This window comes from Glycine soja, chromosome 11 (genome assembly GCF_004193775.1).
Source record: "Glycine soja cultivar W05 chromosome 11, ASM419377v2, whole genome shotgun sequence".
In the NCBI taxonomy this organism is placed as follows: domain Eukaryota; kingdom Viridiplantae; phylum Streptophyta; class Magnoliopsida; order Fabales; family Fabaceae; genus Glycine; species Glycine soja.
Window position 1 is genome coordinate 15,239,451 of NC_041012.1, and position 11,099 is coordinate 15,250,549.

The 11,099-nt window shown below is 33.3% G+C and overlaps 1 protein-coding gene across 1 annotated transcript; it reads left to right on the plus strand.

Moving 5' to 3' along the window:
- The first annotated feature begins 324 nt into the window (after nt 1-324).
- On the plus strand, nt 325-1,643 carry LOC114375559 (transcription repressor OFP6-like). The gene has a single exon (XM_028333387.1). The coding sequence runs from the start codon at nt 615-617 to the stop codon at nt 1,209-1,211; it is 597 nt and encodes a 198-aa protein (XP_028189188.1). The 5' UTR covers nt 325-614; the 3' UTR covers nt 1,212-1,643.
- The last annotated feature ends 9,456 nt before the right edge of the window (nt 1,644-11,099 follow it).

Sequence of the window (11,099 nt, forward strand, 5' to 3'; positions counted from 1 at the left end):
ATTTTTATGTATGATTAGCATAAAAGATTACACTATCAATAAATAAATAAAAAAACATGATAGATATAACTTTTAAAATAATTATTATAAAAATTAACAATTTTTTTTTTATAAATGATAACATAAAATAATAACTAATTTTTCAATACTTAATCATTTGAAATTTAACTCCTTAATTATTGAAAACAAACCCAAAAGAAGAAAGTCATCGTGATGATTTTTTTCTTCCGGAAGATTGATCCAAATGATTAATCACTTTTACTCCTACGTCAAGTCAAATACCTTCATAAAACCCCTTTTAAACTCCAACCCATTTTTTCACCAAACATTTCCGAAAGAGACTCCCATGTAACCCCAAACCCACCTTTCTCTCCAAGCACACTAATTTAATTGACCACTCTATCCGCTTTGTATCTCTCAGTTTATCAAAACTCACCACAGAGTTAGTTTGAAAAGAAATCCTACCAACACCCCCCATTTACTTACCTCAGCATATCGAACTTCTACTTTGGTCCATTCTCATACCTCAAAAACAGAGTCCTCTGTTTTCTCTGTTTTTCCCATTCTATATATTACTACCCCTATTTGTGTATGTCAACCAACTTACGAGGTTAATGTCTTCCAATAAGAAAAGCCTTCTTAGAACCGTGTTCACAGCAAACGGAAGCTGTGGTTGCAGCAAAACAAAATCCTCTGAAGTGCACGAGCCAACACCAAAATCCAAAACAACACACATTCACCAAAAGGCTAACAACAACAACAACAACAACAACCACAACCTTAGCAGCATGGCTTCTTCCACCACTTCCCCTGAGCAAGTTGATGAAGAGGAGTTCACTTCCACCACAATCTCCGAATCCGAGACATTTCACGATCACAACAACAACAACGACGACGACAACGTTGTACTCAAACGAAGCCCCCTTGTGAATAGCGTGGCGATTGAGAAGGATTCGTCGAATCCGTATCATGATTTCAGGCATTCCATGCTCCAAATGATCTTTGAAAAGGAGATCGAGTCAGAGGACGATCTTCAAGACCTTTTGCAATGCTTTCTTCAGCTGAATGCGCAGTGTCACCACCACGTCATTGTTAAGGCCTTCAATGAGATCTGCAAAGAAGCATTTCCTCACAAGGTTAGTACCACTCCTGCCGTCTCTGAACCTTCTCCCTCTCACCGGAGCCCCCTCATCGTTCAAAAGAGCCGGTGAATGCAGCCGCAATACCATTGTACACATAAGGTGTGCTGGTACGCCAAAGAAGATTAAATCTAAACCCTACATCTATAGATGGATAATTTAGATTAATAATCACATAATTATGTACTTAAAAAGTCACACAACTTTGTGATTTAATTCCAATATTTTATGATTTGATTTAATTGTCATGATTCACTCTTTTCACTTAAAATTTTATGGTAATATCCATGCCGGAGCTATGTTTATATTTTCTTCTTTTCATTGATTGTGTCTACACAAAGTATTGTTTCATGGCAATGGATTCTTTGCTAGCTACCTAAGATAGGCCACACGTGTCTAGCTAGGACATGTGCAGGCATTGAATTCACGCGTGGGAAGAGGATGCATGTAAACATCATGGTTTAAAGTTGGCTCCTTATTCATTCTTTGATAAGTAATGCATGATATAAGTGTGTGGGGTTGAAGTTGGGGTTTTGGTTGAAAAGTATAAAAGCTGGGCGAGCTTGAGAATTGCAAGTGGCTGTTGTGTAAGTTTAAAAGAGATAATGGTTTGACTATCTTTTCTTCATTTGTTTATATAATACTCTTTTTTAGTTTGATATTAACTTAATTAAGACCTTAGGCTGCTGAGTGGTGGTCAAGATATTTCTACAAATTTCAATTAGTTCAATCCACTATGGGACTAATACTCATACTTATATGATACTCTTTTGATGTAAATTATTAATTAGTGGAAACCCAAGATTTTTTCAAACTAGTAATTATTAGGAGTAATTGTGCATTCAATATATTCCGGTTACTAGCTGCTAGATGCTCACTTTTGATAAATGGATTTTCTTGGCGCTAAATCTAAGTTTTTAATTTATCAGTTGTGCCAAGGCTTAGAGGAAAAAAAAGTTAATTAATATATATTTTGGAATCACATGTTTATGATTCTAACTATTTTTTATGTTATATATAATTGAAAATTTTAATTTAAAAAAGGGTTAATAAATAATAAATTTGATCATGTATTACGTAGAAATTGTTTATAGTTATAGTGGTCCTAAACTATAAAATAAAATTTCATTTTATAGACACTTTTTTTTATATATATTTGATGTTCATAAAATACTTTAATTAGTTTCTTTCTTCTAATTGCTCCTCGCTAAGCTTAGCAGATAGGGGATCCGGATTGCTAGAAGTATGTATACTTTAAGTTGAAATTACAGAGAATTTATCATATGTAAAGTTTAATATTCATGAAAATATATTCATGACTAAAAATGTTTGAGTATATGTAAAATATATTCGGATACATTTTAATATTCATGAAAATATCTTTTAAAATTAAAAATAATTTAAATAAAAAAATAAGTAAAAATAGAAGTTGTTGGTATGTTAGAAAATAAATTCTCTTTTAACTAAAGAAATATTATTTTCCATCCCTTCTCCTGAAAATAAAAGTGTAGAAAAATATAATAAAAATGAAGGTTATAACTTTCCCAATAGTCAACAATACATTGAGAATAATTTTTCAAAACTTATAACATGTATATATTTTCAGGAATCAACTTTTAATCTATAAAAAAAACAGACTCAAATTTATACTCTATATAAGCTGCCACTTGATTACAATAATTTGATTATAATAGCAGCTTAAAAAATCTTATCTCACAACATATTATTGATGATATATATAGGGAGAATATAAAACAAGATGAACGTCAGAAATGAGAATTATAAATCTGACTTATATTTATATAGAAAGATTAAGATTAAAAGTTTTTATAAAAATTAAAATTAAGAGTTAATGGTGATATAATCACTTAAATGTGATCTAATGATTTATATTTATAATTTTAATTGTTTAGCATAAGAAGAGTTCTTATTTGATTTGTTTCATACGTATGTGTAACTAATAATTACTCACATGTTTTTAAAAACTAATATTTTGATAAATTATAATTTCAATTTTTTAAACCATACTTAAAGTGTATTTAACTTAAATATTCTTGATACATGTTTTAAGCTTAAATTTATCATTTTGTTAGGTGATCACATTTGAAGTATTATTTGTTTTACAGTTGATTTAAGTCTTATTTAATATCTCAACCATAATTTTAATTCCATGTTGTTTTCTAAGGAGAAAGATGTTTATAAATAACCTTTATTCTTGATTCTTAAACAACGTTAGAATATATTGGTATACTAGGATAGTATTAGTCCCAAGTCGAGGTTAAAGGACTAGAAGGCCTGTTGTTCCTTGTGTGTGGCTTATGCTATTTTTTAAGCCAAATTTTGACTTCAAGTCTAGTAATTACATCGTTCTCCTAAAAAAAAGTCTATTACATTGCTAGGGTCATTAACTCATCATATATGAGATATCGTTCGTTTTGATATTAGTATGGAACTTTTTTTTTTTTTTTTTTGATAAGAAATATGAATTTATATTATAATGAAGGGAGCACTAGGAGTACTCCAACCCATTACAAGAATGTCTCATATGAGAAGTTTCAAACTTTACTACATAGAAAACGTGAATTCCACCAATCTGAAATATTCGATCCACCTACCCCTCCTACCTTTCCCATGAACCAGGCCCAACATATGTGCTTAATTTGATTGATAGTCTTGGGGATGTCTTTTTCCTCCTCCTTGAAGATGCTATTATTGCGCACCTGCCAAATGATCCACAAAGTAGCCAACCAAAACATAAAGGGCACCTTGTTTCTGCTAGTGTTGTATTTGAGGAGCCTATCATATTCCCAAAAATGTTGAACTCCCCCCACTGCTATAACATCGACAATCCCAATCCAGCTCAAAATTTCTTTCCAAATACATTTAGAAAAATCACAGTGAAAGAATAAGTGTACAACATTTTCATCACAAGAATCACATAGAGAGCACCTACTATTATTAATGACCACATTCCTTCTAATTAAATTATCCTTGGTTGGCAATCGATCCAATAGTAACCGCCAACAAAACAAAGCTACTCTGGATGGCACAGGAACTTTCCAAACTATAGATAGTATATCCAGTATATCGCTATTCATTTGTGTTTGATTTACCAAAGACATGGCAAACGAATAACAAGAACTTACAGTGAATAATTTGGAGTTGTGTAAGGACCACTTCCACCTGTCATGAGATTCTGCCACTAGATGCACATCAACCAGAATGGTCTCCAAAGAGTGAAGTGACTCTTCCTCATTCGGATTTAACTGTCTCTTCCAAGTCAAGCCCCACGTCCATTGGTCTCTCCTCCATGAACCTGCGTTTCCTACAGACACCAACTGCTGAGATGAAATTGCAAACAGCTCCGGAAAAGCATCCTTCAACGGCTCGGACCCTAACCATTTATTATACCAAAATAGAATTGATTGTCCATCTCCTACATCACAACTCACTGCTCTTTGAAAAAAATTCTGGTTTTGTGACAAATCTTTCTCCAACAACATCAAATCCCGCCACCATATTGAATCTTTTGTGCCCCATGATCGATTAAGACTACAAGTTTGCTTTGCTATTAAATTACCATATCTAAAAGCTAGCAAATCCCTCCAAAGTGCATTATGATCATGAATACACCTCCACTTCCATTTAGCAAGCAAAGATATGTTGAAAACCTCTAAATTCTTCACACCCAACCCTCCCTCTTTCTTCGGTTTGCAAATGTCTTCCCATGACACCCAACAAATCTTCCTTTCCTCCTCATGTGATCCCCACAAAAAATCTCTTTGAATTTGTGTTAGTTCCTTAATAACCACTTTAGGAGCTTTGAAAAAGGAGAAAAGATATAGAGGTAAACTCGAGAGAACCGAATTAATAAGTGTTACCTTTCCTCCGATGGATAGATTACGTCCCCTCCAACAAGACAATTTAGCCCTCATAGAATCCACCACTGGTTTCCAAGTCGATCTTCGCCGCAGGTTGGCACCAACCGGAACACCCAAGAACTTAAAAGGTATTAAAGTCATACAACAAGAGAGAAAGATTGATGCTGACTCTAGAAACCCTTCATTGATATTCAAACCAATCAACTTACTTTTGTGGAAATTGACCCGAAGACCAGATACTAACTCAAAGCTTCTGAAAATATTTTTGATGCTCCACAAATTCTTCCAAGACCCCTTACCCAATAAAATTGTGTCATCAGCAAATTGTAATAGAGACAAGTTCAAACCATCTGCCACCTGATAACCATCAAAATTTCCAACCTGAATTGCCTTTTGTACCAAACCAGAAAGTCCCTGTGCCACAATGAGAAATAAAAATGGAGATAGTGGATCTCCTTGTCTTAAACCTTTATGAGCTGTGAATTCATCCGTGGGGCTCCCATTAACCAAGACTGACATAGAGCTAGAAAAAACACACGCCTGTATCCACCCAATCCATCTCTTATCAAAACCCATTATGTTCAACATGTAAGTCAAAAAACTCCAGGAAACCGAGTCATATGCCTTCTCAAAGTCTACCTTAAACAACAAACATTCATCCTTTCTACGTTTGGCAAGATCAACTACCTCATTAATCATCAAGACACCATCTAAAATTTGTCTTCCTGAAATGAAAGCTGACTGACAAGGAGATATAAGTTTAGCTATTACCTTCTTTAATCTAGACGCCAACACCTTGGAGAGAATTTTATATAGGCACCCAATCAGACAAATGGGCCTATATTCCTTTAGATTCTGGGGGTTATTGACCTTTGGAATCAAAGCCAAGAAGGAAGCCGTAATAGCTTTAGGAAGCACACCTGTGATATGAAATTCTTGTAAAAATTCAACAATATCATCCTTGACCAACTCCCAACATTCTTTTATAAAGCGCAAGTTGAAACCATCCGGACCAGGGCATTTATTACCATCACAACTCCACACTACATCCTTTATCTCCTCCTCTGAAAATGGTGCCTCTAAGAAAGAATTTTCTTCCGACCCCAAAGTCTGAAACTCTATCCCCCCCCTACACCGGTCTAGAAAAAGAAGTTTCCTTGAATCCTTCCTCAAAAAATCGACGCACTTCCATCTTCACTTCCCCAACCTGGTCCACACAACGCCCCTCCACTTGTAAGGATAAAATTTGATTCTTTCTCCTCCTATCTTGAAGACAAGAATGAAAGAATTTTGTGTTAGAATCTCCTTCTTTAATCCAACGCAACCTAGATTTCTGTTTCAACAAGCTCTCCTTCATCATTAGTTGTTGCCAAAATAATGCATTTGCTTCTTTCTTCTTCACCACCACATTAAGATTACACCCCTCCTCTATGCCTCTGTCCAACTCATTCATATCAGCCACTATATTTTCTATATTAAGGTCTAGCCACCCAAACACCTCCTTATTCCACTTTTTCAAACTCTCTCTAATAATTTTCAGCTTCTCCTTTATGACATATGCCTTTCTTCCAGTAATCTGAATCTTCTTCCACTCCTCAACAATAAAAGACTTGAAACCATCATGTTCAAGCCAACAGTTATTAAAACGAAAAGGCTTAGGACCCCAATTAAGATTAGAACATTCCAACCATATGGGGCAATGATCAGAAATGTCTCGTTTACCAACCCTCTGCCCCTTTACTTGCCATAGATTCATGATGCCATCCGAAACAAGAAACCTGTCCAGTCTACTAGCAGCAATACCATCAGAGCAGAAATAAGTAAATTTATTCCCATGCAAAGGAGGATCAATAAGATTCATTTCATTCACAAAAGCATTAAAATCCACCATATCAATATACCCCCAATTTTCGCTTCTGCCCGTCCTTTCCTCCCTATTAGATACCGCATTGAAATCCCCCACCAGACACCACTCTCCCGCAGAGCTACCATATTTGAGATTATATAAAGTCTCCCACAATAATCTTCTACCAGCAGTATTACATGGAGCATAAACATTAACGAAGAAGAATAATTTCGACTTAAACTCAACACAAACACCTATGAAGCCATGACCAGAAAAATTAGACTTAACCACCCATAATCCCTTTTTCCACATCATTAACAAACCACCCGACAAACCAAACGAAGGCAAAGCTATCCAATCAATTAACTGGTTACCCCACATATTTTCAACAACATAATCTTCAATAAATTCTCTCTTAGTTTCTTGGAGACAAACAAGATCAAAATTACCTGAATTGATGATTTTGGCCAACCTCCTTCTCTTTGAATTGTCTCCCAACCCTCTCATGTTCAAAGACATAATATTCATGAGACACCATTGTTGTTCACCCTTTGCTACTTTGCAACTGCATCTCTGCTCTCACATAAATTAATCTGCTGAATGTACACCTCGTCCTTCTCCGTGCCTTCCACCCCTATGTGACGTGCCTCTTCCCAAACCCTCTGCGCCACTGATTTGCTCTGTAAAACCCAGAACTTGTTGTTACATAAACGCATATCAGCGCTTGACAACGACCCACCGCACAAGACCGAGCCACCAGAGAAATACGTTGAGGCTTGCTATGTTGCTGTGCGCGACTTTACAGGAGCTTCGTTCATGGAGGATTGCTGAGAAATTGATTTTAAATCGTGAATGACCCTGTTGGAACGTGATGCCCGACCCGGTTTTGAGAGAAAGCCACGTTTGGAAAGTTTTCTCTGTTTCACGCGTGGGATCTATGAAGAGAGATTGTTTCTTTGGATTGAAGAGAGCCTTTCCACTAATGGGCTTGAGTTATTATTAAAAACTGGACCCAAATGATTCTGAGATACAATTGGGCCAAACGAACTTAATGAATTTCCTGGGCTTTCTTCACAAAAACTCTCTTTACACCCCCCTAATCCACGTGTTGCACTCACATGCGAATTTGCTGAATATTCCCCCACTTGTTGACTCTCTAATTGTTTCATAAAATCTCCAGCAGAGTTCCAACACAATAAATTATCCTTTGAGTGGTCTTTTGTCTCCTCCACGTAATCCTCCCCTAATTCCTGATTACCACTTTTACTTACCAACTCATTATTGCCTTCATTTGAATTTGAAATTGATATTCCAATTAATGCCTCATTTAATGCTGAATTATTTCCATAACTGCCAGCTTCATCATCCTCCTCCACCAAATCATCTTCCGGCGAACTCTCCGGCCACACTTCATCGTCACTAGAAGGATTTTCATCATTATATAACTCGCGCTTACTTTGATCCTGTAAACTACTCCATTGTATTGGACCAAACCAATCCTCCACCATCTTAATGGAAAAGGAGACGCCATTGATACACACTTTGCGGATCATATGAATTGTCTCTTTTTTGACTGTGCGCACCATTAATCGAGCTACATCCATTGTCTTTCTGTTCATGGTGTTATCATCAGAGTTTACAAAAATGCCAATATCCTTCGTTAAAAATATGGAACTTTTGATTTTATCTTTAAAAAACATCTCAATGAATTAAGGAATGATGGTATTTATAAACTATTCCTAATTTCAATTTTAAATTATTGTGAGTCTATCTTGATATACCGAAACAATATATAGTCGCACATTCACACAAATTGAAACTTGATACTTGGATATATTATGCTTGAGATAGGTTTTTTTTTTATTATCAATCAGCAAAATTATGGTTGAGATAGTAAATAAGCCTTATTCTTATATAATAAAAGGTTAATTAAATTTCAACAACGTCTCAATTTTCAAACAAAGAGTTTCTCTTTTACATGAACAAGTGACATTCTGAAACAGTTGTACAGTGCTATATTTATAATAAAACTTTATTCATAGATTAATTTGATTGTTGCATTTACTTTTGAAAAGTAATTAATAGTTAGCTAAAGCATCTAATAGCGTAAGAGGATGGATATGGGGCCTTAAATTTGAAAGCATTAGATGGAAAGTATTATAGTTTGTTGCCTACAACTACAAGTACCGAAACTTAAACAAACACTGTACCTTTAATTTTATCTTTTCAGTGAAGAAAGCATTATTAACAGATAAGCTAATTTGATTAGGACAACGTTTCGCAACCAATAAGGACGCTCATAAATTTAAGGGAGCGAAGTTTCGCGTCTTCCGCTATATGACTTTTGGGAAACTTGCATTCTGAAATCTGAATATCAAATTATATATACGTGTATTTGGATTATCTTATTTTATATTTAAAACAGTTTGTAAATAAAATTTCATTATTAAAAATAAGAAAAGTCTGTAAAAATTAAAATTTACCAAGCATGAACTGTAGTAACAATAAAAAAAAGGTCATGGTAATGCTAATGTATTTGATTTATCCCCACGACGTTGGTATAATTTTTATCTAGAGAAATTAAACTATTAATTTTCACATTGTGAATGTATAATATTATTATGATGTATTATTTTTTTTTATCACCTATCATGATGTATTATACTAATAGATATTTTTGTTGGTATGTATAAAAAATTAATTAATATATATTAAGGTTTAAATATTTTTTTAATTTTTATAAAATGTGTTTTTTTAGTCTTCCAATTTTTTTCATATTTGTCTATGCCTCTATTCAACTTTTTTTTAACCATTGATGTTAGGATTTCTTGATAAATATTAAATAATGACGTGATTACCATAAGTTATAAAGTAGGTCTGATATTTCCTAAATATGACAATAACTAAAATAAAAATATTATATTACGGATAAATTAAAATCTATATTAAAAGATTACAATTTTATAACAAATGAAATATAAGTTGAGTATTGCGACAAGGACTAAAATAAAAATAATAATAAGAATATAACAAAAAAACAAGAAATTTTTAAAGGATCAAAACGAGAATGATGCAAATTTTTAGAAATTAAAAATATATTAAAACCTATATTCTAATGAAAGCTCGTATTATATCATGCTGTTATTGTATACTCAAAATGTCTATGCTAATCGTTTAATTTTTCTTAAAAAGAAATTATATTAATATAAGAAATTGTAATACCTAATATTATATTTTTCATTAATATTTGACTTTTTTTAGTGTCTGACTAAGCTTTGATGGAAACGCGTAAGTTCTCTTTGTTACAGATCACTCTGCAATCAGACGATTTAAAACAAAAGGAAAATAAATTTTCTTCTATATTAGCCATAACCCAAAAAGCCAAAGAATTAAAGTGAAAATACTGCGGATTGTGAATCTGCCATTTAATTACGAATTATATTATTAACGCAATATTTCTTACAATATTTTCTACAGACTACAATATAGTGTTATTTTTAATTTTACCTTCGTCACATCAACTATTTTATTTTATACTTTTGTTATCAATTATGTGCGAAAACTGTGAAGATGTGATGCTTCCTTCATGTGCCCAAGTTAAACTTCCACTTCAATCCAAGATATGCTGAAATAGAGAGAAAGAGGGTCAAGATGTACGACTTTCAATACCTCCTTTGCTTGTAAGATTGTTCTCAACAAGTACCAGTCAAAATCAAGAAACGTAACATCTCTAGCATACGACATGCAATGTAACAAGTTCAATCAAGTTACCTCTATATCAATTCTTACGGGAAATCAAGTTATATATATGGTTGAGAAATGGTAGTAATGGGTTTTTTATGACATTTTTTGAATATACCTTTTATTACAACAAATCACAAAGTTTCCGTAAGCCTTTTTTTTTATTTATTTAATGAGTCTTATTCAATTTAATGGTAGATTTAAGACCCTAAGTTAGAGAGATAATTTATTTAAAAAATAAAATTAATAATTATTATCATAAAGGAAGTAAAAAAAAATTAAGGACATGGGACTCAAATATATAAAATTAAGAGGGACAAAATATATATATTTAAGGTATTTATATGTAATTTTTTAAAAGCAAGGGGTGTAAGTGTACTCCTTCGTTCACATGAGGATCCACTATTGTCACTCACATTACAAGAAAAATTATATATACCTATGGACAAAAATCATCACTAGATGTTAAAATTGTATAGGTAAATGTAATAA